Source organism: Natrix helvetica (assembly GCF_964273705.1).
Source record: "Natrix helvetica genome assembly, chromosome: 9".
Lineage (NCBI taxonomy): Eukaryota > Metazoa > Chordata > Lepidosauria > Squamata > Natricidae > Natrix > Natrix helvetica.
In genome coordinates, this window is record NC_138560.1 from 21,701,951 (window position 1) to 21,721,596 (window position 19,646).

Below are 19,646 nucleotides of genomic sequence, written 5' to 3' on the forward strand. Positions count from 1 at the left end.
GGGCCCCTTCAGAGGCCAGGTCTTCATGGTGGTGGTGGACGCCTATTCGCGCTGGGTGGAGCTCATTCTCATGAGATCCACCACAGCCGAGGCCACGATCAGAGAACTGACTAGGCTTTTCGCCACCCATGGCTTGCCGGACGTCATTGTCTCTGATAACGGGCCTCAATTTGCGTCCACCGCTTTCCAGTTGTTCCTGGCCTCTCAGGGCATCCGCCATGCCCCGGTCGCCCCATACCATCCAGCTAGTAATGGCCGGGCGGAACGGGCGGTCCGCTCGGCCAAGGAGGCGTTAAGCAGGATGGATGGGGCAGACTGGCCATCAAGGGTGGCTGCTTACCTTTTGGTACAGCATGCCACTCCTTGCCCCCTGTCCGGGAAGTCTCCAGCCGAGCTGCTGATGGGCCGGCGCCTGCGGACCACTTTGGATAGGTTGCACCCACTCTATTCAAAGGAACAGCCTGGCAACCTGGGGCCCCCTCCCCGTTCCTTCGCAGTGGGTGATTCCGTGTGGGCTCAGGCCTTCTCAGGGGTGGTTAGGTGGGTGCCTGCCACCGTCACCTCCATAACCGGCCCCTGTTCTTAGAGGGTCCAGCTACATGATGGCACCGAATGGCAGCGGCACCTGGATCAATTGAGGCGCCGCCTACCGTTCAACAGTGACAACAACCCTGCAGGGTCGGCCACCATCGTCACTCCACCTGAGCCCACCGACGCATTGCTTCCTGGTGCCCTTCCACCAGACACAGTTGACCCAGTCAAGCTGCCCTGGACCGTTCCGGTCTCGGACGCCGCCTCCCGGCCGTCCATAGTTGGGGGTGTTCCGCCCACTTGGCGAACTCCTCCGGGTTTTCCGTTGGCCTTCCCCGAGTCAGGCCAGGCCTACCCTGTGGATCCCTGCTCAATCCTGCCTTCGGCCGCGCCCCCTCGGCCCGGCCTACCTGGTTCTTGTGGTACTCCTTCCGTAGTAGGCCCCCAAGATGGCGCCCGGAGCTCCACTCCCTTGCGGGAGGAGCTTCGACGAGCACCACCTTCTCCTCCGGCATCTCCTGTAGAACTGAGACGTTCTGGGCGGGTCCGGCGCCGCCCAGACTATTTACGTGAGTATGTATGTGCGTCATCCACACATGCGCACTCACTGGGGGGGAAGGAGTGTTATATCCAAGCAGATGACGTCAGGGAATTCCCCGACAGCCGGCATCTGCACTAGCAACAGCCAGGTCGCGTCTGATTGGCTAAGACGCGACCTGGCTGAGAGCGGGGAAACTCCAGTCTGTGGATTGGCTGGCTCGTCTGACAGCTTCATATAAATAGCTGTCAGACGAGCCCAGCTTGCTTCTCTCCTGTTGAGTGTGTTGTATTCAATAAAGCCTTGTTAATTCTCCTCACGACTCCGTTCGCCTTTTGTGCCAACTTAACAGTATGTGCGGATAAACATTCCTTTGAAAGACTGTTTGCTGAGCCTTGTTGACTGTGAAGGAAAGGAATTCACAGTCGTGTAAATAAAAGAGGTTTTTGTCGGGACCAAGAATCTGCTTCCTGCTTTCTAAGGAAGCCTGGGTCAGAACAAATGGACTGGTATAGAATGCACCTGCCAATATCAAGGCCAGCAAAGTGAAGAAGAGTGGTCAAGGCGCCAGGCTGGAGATTGTGAATTCTAGTCCTGCTTTAAGCACTGAAGCCAAGTGGGTGATCTTGGACCATTCACTCTCTCTCAGCCCTGAAAGGGAGGAATAGCAAAATGCTTCCAAACTCTTGCCAAGAAAGAGCAGGGGCCAGATTCCAGGAGTCAACACCATCTCAAAAGTTACATGTATATGTATATTTATATGTACATGTAAATGCATCCCAGAAGTGGTATTCAGCAGGTTCTGACCAGTTCTGGAGAATCGGTCGTGGAAATTTTGAGTAGTTGGGTGAACCGGTAAATACCACCTCTGGCTGGCCCTGCCCCCATCTATTCTCTGCCTCACGAGTCCCAGCGGATCGGGAGGAAATGGGGATTTTACAGTATCCTTACCCTGGAGTGGGGTGCGAATGGAAATTTTACAGTATCTTTCTGTAAAGGGGAAGGATACTGTAAAATCCCCATTTCCTGTAAAGGGGAAGGATACTGTAAAATCTCCGTTCCCTCCCCACTCCAGGAGAAGGATACTGCAAAATCTCCATTCCCTCCCCACTCCAGGGTAAGGATACTGTAAAATCCCCATTCCTTCCCCACTCCAGGGGAAGGATACTGTAAAATCTCCATTCCCTCCCCACTCCAGGGGAAGGATACTGTACAATCTCCATTCCCTCCCCACTCCAGGCGAAGGATACTGTAAAATCTCCATTCCACCCCACTCCAGGGGAAGGATACTGTAAAATCTCCATTCCCTCCCCACTCCAGGGGAAGGATACTGTACAATCTCCATTCCCTCCCCACTCCAGGCGAAGGATACTGTAAAATCTCCATTCCACCCCACTCCAGGGGAAGGATACTGCAAAATCTCCGTTCCCTCCCCACTCCAGGAGAAGGATACTGCAAAATCTCCATTCCCTCCCCACTCCAGGGGAAGGATACTGTAAAATCTCCATTCCCTCCCCACTCCAGGGGAAGGATACTGTACAATCTCCATTCCCTCCCCACTCCAGGCGAAGGATACTGTAAAATCTCCATTCCACCCCACTCCAGGGGAAGGATACTGCAAAATCTCCGTTCCCTCCACACTCCGGGAAGGATGCTCTAAAATCTCCATTCCATCCAAACTCCAGGGGAAGGATACTGCAATTTGCCGATTCTCCAAACTACTAAAAATTTCCACTACCGGTTCTCCAGAACCTGTCAGAACCTGCTGGATTTCACCCATAGTACAGACCCATAATGAAACCTCCTCAGTAGATCTTGAGAGAGAGAAAGATCTTAGAGATCTTTTTTCTCTAAGATCACCTCTTCTGTAGTGAGGTATATATACCAGGTTGACACCATCCTTCAGGTGTGTTGAAATGAACCTCTAAAATTCTCCTGAATGGCCACACAGGAGACAGAATTCTGAACTTGGAGTCTGTACATTTGAGTTCTGACTTAGGCTTCCCAAGAGCACAAAGCCGATTCCTTGTCCCGATAAAACCTCTTTTATTTAGGTTAAAGTGAATTCCTCTCCAGCAAAGTCCCGGCAAACAGTCTTTCATGAGATTTCACAACTACAGACCTTTATCAGGCTTGGAGAGTTCCCAGGGTGATATCTTCCAAACACTATGCTGTAGCAGCAATTACTTGGCAAGAAGTCAGGAACAAATGTTCACTCTAATGAATTGAACTAATTGTCTCCTGCAAACTCCCCTCCCCTTTCACTCCTCTTTATTCCCTATGGGAGGGGCCATTCACCGTCCACCTGTGGCTTTACTCCCGAGTCGGCCCTTGTTCCTTAGTTGTTCCCTTCTCCTGGCAGCTCTGCGCATGCGCACATTGGGAAGAGGCTGCAGCTGTTCTTCTGCCCCACTGATATCTGACTCCGAAGGCAGCTGATAACTATTAGACGGTCCTGGCCCCATCTCTGCCTCTGACGCAGAGCCCTCATCAGTGACTTTCTCAGACTCCAGGACTGGCCCATGTTCCTCCTCAACCTCCTCACTGTCTGAGTCTGCCACCAGCTCACCTGTCCGCTGGCGGGCCACAACAATTTGGAGAACATCCTGATTGGCCTTAAAAAGTGTCGATAAGCCAGCTCTGTGGGGGCAATCCCACCACGACATTGAACTTTTGTAACATTTACTTACTGGGCCACCTCGCAACCCAGGCATTCCAGGTACACCACGTTCCCCATTCGGTCCTCGAGGGCCAGGAGATCCCGGGAAACCTCTGACTCCAGGTGCCCCGATGTCTCCAGGCGGTCCAGGAAAACCAGGCTCCCCACGGATGCCTTGCTGCAAAAGGACACAAGCAGCATTTCTTAACCTCAGCAACTTTAAGATGTGTGGACTTCAACTCCCAGAATTCCCCAGGGGGTGCACCCGTGATTCAATTCACAATCGGAAGTGGAACGGCTGAAAGTGCCATTGTAAGTTGACGTAGTCATGGAATTTTTCACGTTACAGCCGTGTCACTTAGCAAGCTAGTTGCTGGGCCCAATTACAGTCCTTAACTGAGCACCACCTGTATTAAAATCCCACCAAACGGTGAGAAGCAGAAGTAGAAACAGATGCATCCATTTTAATTTTTAATCTGGTAAATATCAAACAATATAACTCCTATAAGCAAAAGCTCTTTGGGGATCCTCCAATAATTTTTAAAAGTGAGAAGGCATCCTGAGAGGAAAATGGGGGAAAATCTAGCTATTTTAAAAACCATTGATGCAAAAGTCTTTCAGTGAGTAACAAACTAGGCTTTGTATTATGTTAAAGAAAATTGCCTGATGTTTGCCTTAACATTTATTATCATTTTTTTTTTGTTCTTTGATATTTGAAGATGTTAAAAATGTAAAACAGTGTAATTATATAGTATATGCAAGGGATAAGCTACAGAGATATTAAAAACTATTTTTATATAAAGTTACAGATCCACCAAAATTATCATTTTGTTCTTAGCCTAAATAACCCGTTATTCAAGCCTTTTTCCCCATAAGAACAATTATTTCTCATCCCTAATCATAAAAGTTATTATGTATTTCCCGTATTTATTTATTTATAGATAGATGATAGATAGATAGATAGATAGATAGATAGATAGATAGATAGATAGATAGATAGATAGGTAGGTAGGTAGAAAGATAGATGATAGATGATAGATAGATAGATAGATAGATAGATAGATAGATAGATAGGTAGGTAGGTAGGTAGGTAGGTAGGTAGGTAGGTAGAAAGATAGATGATAGATGATAGATAGATAGATAGATAGATAGATAGATAGATAGATAGGTAGGTAGGTAGGTAGGTAGGTAGGTAGGTAGGTACGTAGGTAGGTAGGTAGGTACGTAGGTAGGTAGGTAGGTAGGTAGGTAGAAAGATAGATGATAGATGATAGATAGATAGATAGATAGATAGATAGATAGATAGATGATAGATGATAGATAGATAGATAGATAGGTAGGTAGGTAGGTAGGTAGGTAGGTAGGTAGGTAGGTAGGTAGGTAGAAAGATAGATGATAGATGATAGATAGATAGATAGATGATAGATAGATAGATAGATAGGTAGGTAGGTAGGTAGGTAGGTAGGTAGGTAGGTAGGTAGGTAGGTAGGTACGTAGGTAGGTAGGTAGGTAGGTAGGTAGAAAGATAGATGATAGATGATAGATAGATAGATAGATAGATAGATAGATAGGTAGGTAGGTAGGTAGGTAGGTAGGTAGGTACGTAGGTAGGTAGGTAGGTAGGTAGAAAGATAGATGATAGATGATAGATAGATAGATAGATGATAGATGATAGATAGATAGATAGATAGATAGATAGATAGATAGATAGGTAGGTAGGTAGGTAGGTAGGTAGGTAGGTAGGTAGGTAGAAAGATAGATGATAGATGATAGATAGATAGATAGATAGATAGATAGATAGATAGATAGATAGGTAGGTAGGTAGGTAGGTAGGTAGGTAGGTAGGTAGGTAGGTAGGTAGGTAGGTACGTAGGTAGGTAGATAGGTAGGTAGAAAGATAGATGATAGATGATAGATAGATAGATAGATAGATAGATAGATAGATAGGTAGGTAGGTAGGTAGGTAGGTAGGTAGGTAGGTACGTAGGTAGGTAGGTAGGTAGGTAGAAAGATAGATGATAGATGATAGATAGATAGATAGATAGATAGATAGATAGATAGATAGATAGATAGATAGATAGATAGATGTTAGATAGATGTTAGATAGATAGATAGATAGATAGATAGATGTTAGATAGATGTTAGATAGATAGATAGATAGATAGATAGATGTTAGATAGATGTTAGATAGATAGATAGATAGATAGATAGATAGATAGATAGATAGATGATAGATGATAGATAGATAGATAGATAGATAGGTAGGTAGGTAGGTAGGTAGGTAGGTAGGTAGGTAGGTAGGTAGGTAGAAAGATAGATGATAGATGATAGATAGATAGATAGATAGATAGATAGGTAGGTAGGTAGGTAGGTAGGTAGGTAGGTAGGTACGTAGGTAGGTAGGTAGGTAGAAAGATAGATGATAGATGATAGATAGATAGATAGATAGATAGATAGGTAGGTAGGTAGGTAGGTAGGTAGGTACGTACGTAGGTAGGTAGGTAGGTAGGTAGAAAGATAGATGATAGATGATAGATAGATAGATAGATAGATAGATAGATAGATAGATGATAGATGATAGATAGATAGATAGATAGATAGATAGATAGATAGATAGGTAGGTAGGTAGGTAGGTAGGTAGGTAGGTAGGTAGGTAGGTAGGTAGGTAGAAAGATAGATGATAGATGATAGATAGATAGATAGATAGATAGATAGATAGGTAGGTAGGTAGGTAGGTAGGTAGGTAGGTACGTAGGTAGGTAGGTAGGTAGGTAGGTAGAAAGATAGATGATAGATGATAGATAGATAGATAGATAGATAGATAGATAGATAGGTAGGTAGGTAGGTAGGTAGGTAGGTAGGTAGAAAGATAGATGATAGATGATAGATAGATAGATAGATAGATAGATAGATAGATAGATAGATAGATAGATGTTAGATAGATGTTAGATAGATAGATAGATAGATAGATAGATAGATAGATAGATAGATGTTAGATAGATGTTAGATAGATAGATAGATAGATAGATAGATAGATAGATAGATAGATAGATAGATAGATAGATAGATGATAGATGATAGATAGATAGATAGGTAGGTAGGTAGGTAGGTAGGTAGGTAGGTAGGTAGGTAGGTAGAAAGATAGATGATAGATGATAGATAGATAGATAGATAGATAGATAGATAGATAGATAGATAGATAGGTAGATAGGTAGGTAGGTAGGTAGGTAGGTAGGTAGGTACGTAGGTAGGTAGGTAGGTAGGTAGGTAGGTAGAAAGATAGATGATAGATGATAGATAGATAGATAGATAGATAGATAGATAGATAGATAGATAGATAGATAGATAGACCCAATATTAACCACTGTTCAAAATACAATATAATAGCAAATAATTACCTGCCCCTTTGGTCCAGGTTCCCCCAATTCACCCTAAAAATAAAGAACAAAGAGAAACGTTTAGCTGATGCTCCAGATAGATAAGAGGGTTTGAGACTTCTGGGGAAGAACAATTAACCAGTGGAACGGAAGTTGCCTTCGGAGGTTGTGGGGCTCCATCACTGGAAGCTTTTAAGAAGAGACTGGACAGTCACTTGTCTGAAATGGAATAGGGCCATGATGGTGAACCTATGGCACATATTTCCTGGCACGCCAGCTATCAGTCCAGCGTGCATGCGCGCATTGGCCAGCTAATTTTCAGCCTTCTGGAGGGCCAGGGGAGGCAATTTTCTGCCCACCCCAGGCTTCAGGAAAGTCTCTGGAGGCTGGGGAGGGCGAAAAACAGGCCCAACAGGCCAACCAGAAGTTCGGAAATGTTCTGTTTCCAGCTTCCGGAGGGCCTCCGAGGGGTGTGTGTGTGCCGAGGGAGGCTGTTTTCACTCTCCCCAGGCTTCAGCAAAGCCTCCAGAGGCTGAGGAGGGGTTGTGCATGCATGTGCCGAGTGGGGTCGCGCACACATGCACAAGTGGGCAGGGAGGATTGAATTGGTATTGGCATGCACACAATTTTGGTATGCCATAAGAAAAAGGGTTGCCATCACTGGTATAGGGTCCCCTGCTTGAGGAGGCTGGCCTAGAAGACTTCCAAAGTCCCTTCCAACTCTGTTATTCTGTTATTCTATCAAGGAGCTGCCAAATTAACCCACTTCTCAGAATTCCTCTCTAGACAGGAAGAGGACACAGGATCACCCACATTCACTCCAGACAGCAGCTCTCCATCAGGAGACTGTTAGACATAGTCTCCGGCAGGTTCAGAACTCCAGGAGCCAAGGGAATAGCCATCTTCACTCTAACGCCAGTCAGCCCCTTTAAAGGATACTGGAGTCACCTATTTCCTTTCTTAATCACTTCTGGAAATGGCTGGTTAATAATTAACAGGGATGGACTTCAACTTCCACCTGCTGGCTGGAGAATGAAAGCGTGTGTGTGCATGCAGGGGAGTTCCAGAAACTGGAAGAGCAGCTCCCTGGCGGGCAGGCACACACCGGGAAGATGAGCTTCCAGTTTCCGGTGTGCGTATGCGCACTGGTCACCTGATCTTCCGGTTTCTGGCACTCATGCTCGCGTGAAGACCAGCTGACCAGCGAGCATGTGCATGCTGGAAACCGGAAACTAAGTTTCCCAGCACACGCGTGTGCACCAGGGAGATGTTCTTCTGGTTCTCGGTGCTCCTGCCCGTGGGAAGACCAGCTGGCTGACACGCATGTGCGTGCCAGAACTCAGAACAGCAACAGGCGATGGCTGACATGCCCGAAGAGATGCTCTGCATGCCACGCATGCCGTAGGTTTACCATCACGGCTGCAGATCATCTCACCTTCTGCCCCTTTCCTCCAGAAAGGCCTCCAACACCAGGATTCCCCTACAAGAAAAGAAGGATACGGCATTATAACAGTCCTTTCCCCACTGCCCCTGCCTCGCCAGGCTGCTCCAGGTAAGGGGGCTTTCTCTCTTCGCCCTGGTTCGACCACCAGCCAAGCAAGGAGCCCATTGTGACTCTGGAGAACTGGACCCAACCCAGCTTCTTCTCCCACCCCCCTGCAGCTCACTTGTTTATTTCTGATTTCTTTCTTTCTTTTTTTAACAGTTTGTTTATACATTTTCACATTACATACGTAAGTGCTTTGTGAACAACGTATTGTCTGGATCAATTTATTTTTATACAGCAATGCTTTTCCCCATCCTAATTTCTACCTTTACTGACCAACTATTTACAAAACAACTCCCATGTACGAAAATACTCTGCATCTTCTTTTTCTTTTAATGTCAATCTATCCATTTCTGCACAATCTATTTTTTTTTTAAATTGCATCATCCATTATGGGCATTTCCTCATTTTTCCAATACTGTGCAAATACAATTTTTGCTGCTGTCAAGACATGTAATATTAAGTATAGGTTCCCTTTTCAGGTATTATGCCTAGCAAGAATATTTCTGGATTATAATCTATGCATTTTTTCCAATCATGTATGTATTTTTGTCCAATATTTCTTCGCTTTTACACATGTCCACCACATATGATAATACGTTCGTGGTGTCTGGTTACATTTCCAACATTTGGCGGGCATACTTTTAAACATCTATGCCAATCTTGCCATATTTATTTTTTTATTTATAATTACCCTCACACAGGCCAGACAATCAGAGGGCCAGATGTGACCCTGGGACCGTAAAATGCCCAAGTCTGATCTAGAAGGTCCTAGATCAGTGATTCTCAACCTGTGGGTCGGGACCCCTTTGGGGGTCGAACGACCCTTTCACAGGGGTTGCCTAAGACCATCTTAGGAACTGAGACACCAATTTTATGGTTGGGGGTCACCACAACATTAGGAACTGTATTAAAGGGTCCCGGCATTGGGAAGGTTGAGAACCACTGTCCTAGATGAAGAGAGGCCTGCTAGCTATTGGAACAGAGAGAAGATGCTTCTTAACTTTTAAGTTTGGAGATAGCTTGACCTCTGGACAAAGACATCCACAGGATCTGATGCTTCAAGTCAACAGAATGAAAATAACAGACATATGCTTCAACGTCTATAAATATCCGGGCAACGGCAGGTCATCAGCTAGTGCACTAATAAAAGAAAGCTGGAGGGTTCTTATCTCACTTCCCCACATTTTGTATTCTAACCCCAAATTGTTGGTCTTAAAGCTCCTAAAAGGAAGTCCGTGTGAATCTTGCATCTATGAACATGTGCTGCAGTTGAGAGAGTCCGATACCCGTTTTTCTCCCTTATCCCAACCCGTGTAATCTTTCCACTTGCCCACATACGCCGAGGCTTTCTGAGCTAAAGAAAATCTTTCTGTTTTTCCTTATTTATTCCATAGTTATTGACTAGGCTGCATCTGCTGCTGTTTCTCCGCTGATTAATTGCACAACTCTTTGTACGTTTTGTTAGCCATCTAGGGAATATTTTATGCCAAAGGCACCGGCAGAACAAAACTTAAAGAAATAAAATATGATCAAAAGAGTAGGCAATAAATTGCCGGTTGCTTCACCAGGGCAGCTGTGTAGTAACGATGATTAAAAGGAAAAAAATATGCAACAGATGTACTTACGATACCGCCTTTGGATCCACTTTTCCCCGGGAAGCCCTACAGAGAGGAAAAAGGGAAAATATGAAATTTAGAAGATGTGGAATCTATTGCAGCACTCTGAGAAGGTTTTCAACAGGTTTATTCCAGATGGTTTGGGATTACACAATTCCCAAATTGAATATCCAGGAAAACCAGATCCTCTAATCACGACCAATATAATTCGGGAATGACTAGACTATGCTACCGCGTCCAGTGGTGATATAGTCAAGCGGTATGCGGTGGCTCAGTGGCTAAGATGCTGAGCTTGTCGATCAGAAAGGTTGGCAGTTCAGCGGGTCGAATCCCTAGCGCCACGTAATGGAGTGAGCTCCTGTTACTTGTCCCAGCTTCTGCCAACCTAGCAGTTCAAAAGCATGTTAAAAAATGCAAGTAGAAAAATAGGAACCATCTTTGGTGGGAAGATAACAGTGTTCCATGCACCTTTGGCATTGAGTCATGCCGGCCACATGACCACGGAGACGTCTTCAGACAGCACTGGCTCTTCCGCTTTGAAACGGAGATGAGCACCGCCCACTAGAGTTGGGAACAACTAGCACCTATGTACACTGGGAACCTTTACCTTTACCTTAGATTATGCCAGTTAAGGGATTTTAATGGATACCCGGTTGGCTACTATAGAAAACCAAATAATTCTGATAGTTCTTATATTGTTCTTACTGGCGGCCATCAAATTAACAATCCAAGTCTCTATTCCAGGCCATCAACTTCAATGTTATCCAGATTAGGACAAGCCACCTTTTGACTCGTTCGGGGTCTCAGTGAGGACTAAGAGGGCTAAGACCTGCCTTGTGGGCCGATGGTGGCAGGGCTGAATAAAGGAGTGGGCAGAGCTACCGCCCAAAGTGATATAATGCTATGGGAGAGTGACCTTGGAGGTAAGAGATGCTGCCTAGAGAATTGGTCAGGTAAGAGAGGGCATAGCCCGCAGCTGCATAATGAAAGAGGTAAGCCTCCTCGCTTAGACCAGGTAAGAAGAAGAACCAGATGACAAATATCTGTAACCCAGGTATAGGAGGAGGGTGGGTTCTCCGAGCTTGTGGGTTGGTTTCCAAATCTTTCATTACCAGACTAGGTAACATCTTCAGTGGAGGTTGGGGGTGTCTGTGATCTTCTGTTTATAACAGGGGTGTCCAAACTTGAGAACTTTAAGACTTGTGGACTTCAATTCCCAGAATTCCCCAGCCAGCATGGCTGGCTGGGGAATTCTGGGAGTTGAAGTCCACAAGTCTTAAAGTTCTCAAGTTTGGACGCCCCTGGTTTATAAGGACCTCAGATGTGGGTATGTCAAGTGAGGGCCATGTGACTGGTCAGCTGTGAGTCCTCAGTGAATCTTGTGATGGGTTTTGTGAAGTGTCTTGCGATAAGGAGGTTACATCAGGTCACACTGACCTACAACCAGCCTAGGAACCCCTGAGAATCCAAATCAACCACAGTCAACCAGAGACAGCACCGACCCTCAACCAACCCAGGCAATCCCCACCACCAGCACCTCCCAACGGCACTGACCTGATCTAACCTCCCTATCACAAGACCCATCACGAGACTCACTGAGGACTCACCACAAGATCCACACTTGACACACCCACACCTGAAGCCAAGGGTGAAATCAACTTACCTTCAGTACCAGTTCGCAAATGTGAGCATGTGTGCCACCTCCGCCCATGCGCAGGTCCTTCTGGAACACGATGACTTCTGGGCAGGTGGGCAGCAGATGTGGGTTCCTACCAGTTCAGACTGGTTCAGCCAAATAGGTAGTAACTTGGCGGCCTGGGTTGCTGGAACCGGTAGTGGTGAACCCCCAAACCAGTTCTCCCATGGTGGTGCCATCTTGTTTTTCAGTTCTGTGCATGCGCAGAACAATTTTCATTGCAATTTTTTTTTCATTTTTTAAGGTTTTGCGCATGCGCAAAGCTTTTTATTTGCAAATGTGCATGTGCACCGAACCGGCAGTAATGCCAGCAGCAATCCACCCCTGATGGGGAGAATCTCCCGCCCAAACTGGATGGAACCGGTTGAATTGCACTACGGTCTGAAGCCCTTATAAACATAAGAAAACTGACACTGACATTCCTCTGAAGATGTTACCTAGCCTGGCAATGAAACGGAAACCAACCCACAAGCTTGGAGAACCTTCAACCATAACCAGATGAGCTAATTCTACTTTACTGTAAGGCTGCATAAACAGAATGTTACAAGCACAAACCACCTTGAAAGCCTGAGAACTTAGGGAGGGTCCTTTCTGACCCTCTTTCTCCACCCATTAGGCACCCATAAGGCTCTCTTATCTGTTCTCTAGGCCGAGCAGCGTGGTGGCTTAGAGGTGGAGCTCTCGCCTCCCAATCAGGAGACTGTGAGTTCGATCCTAGGTAGCGGCAGATATTTCTGTCTTTGAGTGCATTGAATAATTGTGTGTTGCAAACTCCACATAGGCACCAGGAAGGGCATCCGGCCAGTAAACTCTTGGTCTCCGTTCAGTAGCCCCGACTCCACTCTGATGCAAAGGATTACAGGGTTGTTAAAAGAAAAAAATAATCTGTTCTCTAAGCAGCAACTCCTCCCCTGTCTGCCAAAGTCATTCCCACATGCCATTAGAAGTGGGCAAGGTCACCATTCTCTCTCTCTGTCTCTTTCCGTCTCTGTCTCTGTCTTTCTTTCTCTATCTCTCTCTCTCTCTCCCCCTCCCTCTTTCTCTTTCTATCTCTCCCTTCCACCCTCTCTCTCTGTCTTTCTTTCTCTCTCTGTGTCTCTCTCCCTCCCTCTCCCTTTCCTTCTCTCTCTCTCTCCCTCTCCACTCTGTCTCTCTCCCCCCCTCCCTCTCCCTCTCCTTCTCTTTGTCTCTCTCTCTGTCACACACACACACACACACACACACACACACTTTAGGGGTGGCACCTATATTCTGAAAATCAGTAATATAACACATAGGAGTGCTATGACCACAATAACTCTACTGAATGGCACTCAAAGATCTTCACAACATTTTAATTAAATATTTAAAGTGGCCAAAATCTCATTACATTGCTGCATCTAATCTCTTCTGTGAGGACATACAAGCTATTATCAAATCTGGTTTTTTCCCCCTGTTTTCGTGAATCAGTTAACATTTTAAGCTTCTAGGTACTTCACGATGCTACGTGAAATCATGGAACACTGCTGGAAAAATTTGGCTGCCAGGAAATATGGGGATTGCAAAGGCAAAAATCTTGCAGAGCATTTTGTTGTTGTTGTTTTTAAAAAATCAGAGCTTTAAAATGACCATTGCTGATCACAGAATTTTGACTTCAGGTCAGGAAGATCAAAATATTACCTTGCTGCCTTTAACTCCTGGGAGTCCTTGTGGCCCTGGAATTCCAGGGGGGCCCTGGTCTCCTTTAGGGCCCTGAAAGGGAAGAGAGAAGGGAAGGAAATGGGAGGCAGAAAAAAGAAGAGCAGAACAAAGACAGACGCACATACCCAAACAATCTCTTGCTTCTACAACAAAGCCTGAAATTTTCACTCCATGGGTTGTAATCAATAAAGGAGATTATTTAAAGCTCAGGGTTGAATTGAGGGGTCCTTGGTGCTCTCTGAGGCTGCTTGTTTTCTTGCAGATGTTTCATGATCCAACTAGATAACATCATCAGTGCACTTGCATATAGAGAGCAAACCCCACTCCCTTCTAGCACTGATGATCTTGTTTAGTTTGGGTAAGGAAACTGCTGCAAGAAAACAACTACCGTATTTTCTGGAGTATAAGATGCACCTTCCCCCCCTAAAAGAGCGTGGAAATGTTGGTGCGTCTTATACACCAAATAAGCCTCCTGAAGCCCTGCCCCTGCATCCCATCTTTGTGAAAATCGGATGAAAAACCGGGCATTTTTTGCAAAAACTGAGCCGTTTTTGCCTTCCCCCACCCCCCAGAAACACTCTGCAGGCTTCAGCAGGGCTGGGGGGAAGGCAAAGCGCCTCCCTTTTTGCGAACAATGGCCCATTTTCCACCTGTTTTTCACAAAAATGGGGGCGTTTTTGCCTTCCCCTAGTCTTGCTGAAGCTTGCAGAGTGCTTCTGGGGGCCGGGGAGGACAAACCCCTTTTTATCTTACTTACCTCTTCGAAATCTTGGTGTGTCTTATACACCGGTGCATCTTATAGTCCGAAAAATATGGTAAGCTCAGAGAGCACCAAGGGACCCCCTCAATAAGTTTTGAGGGGATGGAATAGGATGGCAGGGAGAAAATTGAATTTGCCAAAGAAATTTTTTGGGTGAATCAGTCCAGATAATGTCTGTAGATTGTGTGTATTTGGATTTAATGCATCCTTTCCTCCCAGTTGGGCCATAAAATCAAAGGTTTACTGTATCTGCGGGCCACGAAAGAATAGCTGGCCAAGATTTTATGCGACATAGCTTAGCCACTTTCACAGGCTGTCTGAAAGATATACAATTCATAAAAGCAAAGTGTTGTTAATTAAACAGCAATAACTTCTACCCTGCATGGTGGATACATGTTAAAGCCATAAACTGAGGGCAGGGGAGATATCTCAGAAGTCTGACGTGGCCCATAGCCCCTCTGCTTTGCATCTTGAATGATGTAGAGCAAGGGTCACCAACCTTTCGGACCTCAGGGACCACTAAATTCATAATTTTAAATCCCACAGACCACTAATATGATCTGCCTAATGGGCAGCTGGGTGGGTGTGGCTAGGTGGTCATGTGATTGGGTGGGTGTGGCCAACTCAATGTCACTCATGTCAAGGGGTGCATCATCAGCCTCTACTCACCCCTCCTCTCCCAGCCATTCCTCGCCTCCCCACCCGGGCTCCTTAGGGCCCCAACAGGAAGCCGTTGCTGGAGCTAAGCAGCCACCATGAGAAAGAGTTGGCAAAACAGCTCAGTTCAAATTGGATCTAACCGAGGAGGAGGCTCAGCAGAAGCACCTCACTGAGGACTAGGAGCATGGACTTTCCAAGCAGAGGGAAGACCTGTGGGAGTGCAAGGCCAGGAACCAGCACCTGGAGGCTCAGCGGGCTGAGATGGTCAGCCAGTTCCAGGCCATGATGCAGTCCCATTGGAACGAGGCCCTCCGGCTCACCACCAGTTGGTGACCACTGATGAAAAGGATCTAAATTCTTTAGATTAAAGTCATTAAATTCAATATGAATCTTTGCATTAACCATTGATCTGGGCCAGTTTCATTTTTTCCCCAAGTATAAGGGTGTTCTCCAAGAGTAAGATGATATTTGTAAATTTTTGTTCCATTCAGTTGCGTCCAGTTTTGGGGAGATTGGACAAGTTTCCATAGTTTTTAAGGACTTTCAGAATTAGTTTGCCATTGCCTTCTTCCTAGGGCTGAGAAAAAGTGAGTAGCATGCCCAGGGTCACCCAGCTAGATATGTGCCTAAGGCAGAACTAGAACTCACAGACTCCCAGTTTCTGACCTGATGCCTTCACCACTACACAAAACAGGCTCTTTTCATAGGGTTAGAGAAAGCTAAACAATTAGCAAAGTTAAGTGTTCTAGCCTTAAATATAACTGGCCCTACTATCAGGTATGTAAAAATGCAAGTAGAAAAATAGGAACCACCTTTGGTGGGAAGGGAACATCATTCCCTACGCCTTCGGTGTTTAGTCATGCTGTCCACATGACCACGGAGAACGTCTTCGGGCAGGGCTGGCTCTTTGGCTGAGTACCGCCCCCCAGCGTCAGAAACAACTAGCACATATGTGTGCGGGGAACCTTTATCTTTACCTTACTATCAGATAATTTGGCCCAGATGATTGACATAGGCTGCATTCACCTTATTTACAAAAACATTTCATCCATGATGAAAAGAAAAGGCACAGAAAAAATGTCCATCCAATTGCTTAAGGAGTTGGGCTTTCCCAGGATCTCTGTTTCCTTCTTGGCAGAAAGAAAAGGGGGATCTGTTTGGAACCAAGGGGTTCATACTCACCACTTTTCCCTGTGGACCTGGAGGTCCCGTAGGCCCCCGGTCACCCTGATCACCCTGCAAAAGAGTGGATGGAAGATATTAGATGGTCATGGGCAGAAGGAATAACCTTGAGGAACAGGAGGGAGAGCTGCAACCAAGACAACAGTCAGATAAGGAAAAATCTGAATAGGGGCTAGAACTGCGATCTACATAAGTGACTCAGACAAGCTCCTCCTTGGCCCTCAAAGACAGCGGGGGAGCCATATTCAGCCTTGCAAGGTTCTCTTTCTATAATTTGGTAATAAAAGTCATTATTAACAGCCATGGCTTCCAATCAAAGTCCTGACTATGGCACCAGGCTTGATAACATGGAAATTGTACCTTTCAGAGTAGCAGCGTATAATAAGAAAAAGAAGTGCATGGATTACTAAGACTGAGAACACCATGAAGATTTTGATTTCATTTCAAGAACTCGCATGCACAAACTGGCTCAAGATGGTCAAAATCCTCTGGAGGGTGCTGAGAGAGTATTACCAGTCCTTGGAAAAAGTTTAAGCTGTTCTTATTAATTGCAGATCAACCTTTGACACTTGATTTATTGACAAGACAGGGGAACCATTCAGTGGTGCTGCTTTGTTGCAGCCTCCTTCAGAAAACCTTTCCTAAATATCTTCCTTAAAGACCATTCTCTGCTTTTCTTAGGTGTTTTGTTACATATCACTAACAAACTTTTTAAAAATGTCTTCTCTTTATTTACTTTTTTAAAAATTATAGTAGAGTTTTTTTTTTAAAAAAATCCTTTGTTTTAATATTCTATTTACTCCTCTTATTTGACCTGCACTTTTCTGGGATGCTGAAACTTACTTTTTTTCCCCTTTTCACTTTATGTCATGGAATTCCAACACTGGGTTTTATAGTTTAAGGAATAGCTATTATAATCTGATTACATGAGCCAGAAGAAGGTGTTGAATTTGATCATCATAAAATGGCTTTTAATGTATACTACACTTGTACTTTTCGGTCTGGACTTTCGGTTCTTATATGGAATCTCCAAAATAACCTTGGATGGGAAATTAAATGTTGTTTGATTAAAAACAAAACAGCAGGCATGACTTCCTAGTTGAGTCTACATTGAAAGACTGAATCAGGAGGTCCAATTCGCCATTCACTCTCAGTTTTCCACATAAAACAAAGGTTCAGAAATATGTTGTTGTTGTTTGTTGCAAAGTTGTGTCTGACCCATCATGACCCCATGGACCATGTTCCTCCAGGCCTTCCTGTCCTCTACCATCCTCCGCCGACTGCTTTAGTGACTTCATCCAGCCGCCTCCTTCTCTGCCGTCCCCTTCTTCTTTTGCCCTCCATTGTTCCCAGCATGAGGCTCTTCTCTAGGGAGTCCTTCCTTCTCATTAGTGTGGCCAAAGTAGTTGAGTTTCCTCTTCAGGATCTGGCCTTCTCAAGAGCACTCAGGGTTGATCTCAAAAAGGGTGGAACTATACCTTCCAGAAGCCCCAGCCAACGTGAGCCATGATGAGAGAGGCCAAAAGTTGCTACTCCATCCTTGAAGGACCATTATAACTCACAGTAACTCCAGCCTGAATAGAAGATCAAGATTTCCAAAAAGAGCATTGTATCTTAAGAGGAGGTGAATGGAACGCCTCACAAAAGTCTTAGAAAAAAAAAAATCAAACTTTTTTGGAAAATTAAATGGACAACTGAAATCCACCCCATGGTGGAAGAAAGTCTTCACTTCTCAGGGGAAATTTTGGAATATTAAACTAGTAGAGCTGTAAATATTGTAAGCCTATAATTCTTTGCAGACTCACTTTCACACCAGAGATGCCTTGGAGACCCACTGCTCCTGGTGGACCGGGCTCCCCCTAAAAGAGGTGATGAAGAACAAAAGAAAGAAATAGGTGGCATTTTGCTGGAAAAACCTGCAGCAGCAGAAATAAATACTGAATCAAAGAAAAAACATGCGTGCTATGAAAGTAAGTCAGAGTTATTTACATATGATTTGTTCAGCTCAGCACAGCTGGTGGCCTTTGCTGGCTTGCTTGCATTATTTCATAGGGCAATGCTGCCCCCTTTTGGCAGTGACTGGAAGTGCAGGTATCACAACCATTATTGGGGGGGGGGCGGAATTTGAAACAACCAGCAAATACCAGGTGGAGCCTGGGACTTTCTCCCCAGGGAATAAATCTTTATAGACAAGAAAGATGAAATGAAGATGTGTTTGGAAAGTAAACATTTAGCTGGCTCAGGCTAAATGATCTGGGTAGAAGTTCTTAATGAGACACCAAGAGGGTATAGAATCCACTGGAAAAGGAAGCTGCCGTATTTTTCGGACTCTAAGACGCACCTTTTTCCCCGCAAAAAGAGGGCGAAAATCTGGGTGCGTCTTATACACTGAATACAGCATTTGGCCTCCCAAAACCCCTCCCCCTTTGCAAAAATGAACGTGCAGAGCAGTGGTGGATTCTGGATCCCGTTCCAACCGGTACAGTTGGAACCGGCCCGGCAGCATCCACAGCGCGCGCATGCGTCTTACCGCTTCCTTGAGCCTCCGCGATGCTCCGGTTGCTCAGCGGAGCGCACGATACATGCCATGCACATGCGCAGAAGCGTGGAAGCCTTAAAAGACAGGTAAGGAGCTCGAGCGAGCGGTTGGGCCCTCCGGAGCACCATACCGGAATGGTATCTGGTGCTCCGGGCAGGCTCCGGTATGCCCGTACCGGGGCGTACCACCTGCAAGCCTGGTGCAGAGGGTTTGGGAGGCCTGCAAAGTGCTCCTGGGCACTGGGGCCATTATTTGTTCGTTTTTGCCCCCCAGGAGCATTCCACAAACCTCCCAAAGCCTAGGCATGCCCTGTCTTTTGCAAACAAAACCCGGGCCGTTTTTTGTTTGTTTTTTCCAACGCCTAGAGGCTCAGCGGGCCGAGATGGTCAGCCAATTCCAGGCCATGATGCAGTCCCACTAGAACAAGGCCCTCCTGCTCTTCGCCACCAGCAGCGCTTCCCTCCAGCCTTCGCCCAAAGCTCCCCACCAGGAGGCTGAAGCAGACCTCAAGTTTGAATTTTTGCCCCTCTCCGACCTGCACAAAAAGACCCCAAAGTGGGAGACTCTGCAGCAACACAAACACTCATTTCACATATCTGGCCCAGGTCGTTTGAGGACCCCTGATTTAGTGCAATATTAAAAATGCAAATAATTTTTCTGCAGGCCACCAACATTTCCCCACAGACCACCAGTGGTCCACGGGCCACCAATTGGCGACCGCTGATTTTGATCCATTCCAGGGGTCCAGAACCCCAAAGCCCTCTGGCTTCCCCAAAGCTTTACGGCAGACGTGGGCGGCGATGCCCTCTGAGAAGGCAGGAAGCCTGAGATTTGGGGGGGGGGGGGGCTACGTTTCCTT

At 45.8% G+C, this 19,646-nt stretch overlaps 1 protein-coding gene across 1 annotated transcript in view; it reads right to left on the bottom strand.

The window, feature by feature from the left end:
* Positions 1-19,646, bottom strand: part of COL9A2 (collagen type IX alpha 2 chain) — a 71,856-nt gene that overhangs the window by 12,701 nt on the left and 39,509 nt on the right. Inside the window, exons 22-28 of the mRNA XM_081962656.1 lie at positions 18,054-18,107; positions 16,249-16,302; positions 13,626-13,697; positions 10,280-10,315; positions 8,541-8,585; positions 7,127-7,159; positions 3,760-3,906 (exon numbers count right to left, since the gene is read on the bottom strand). Of these exons, the coding sequence (XP_081818782.1) occupies positions 3,760-3,906; positions 7,127-7,159; positions 8,541-8,585; positions 10,280-10,315; positions 13,626-13,697; positions 16,249-16,302; positions 18,054-18,107 (441 nt within the window). The remainder of the gene's footprint in view (positions 1-3,759; positions 3,907-7,126; positions 7,160-8,540; positions 8,586-10,279; positions 10,316-13,625; positions 13,698-16,248; positions 16,303-18,053; positions 18,108-19,646) is intronic.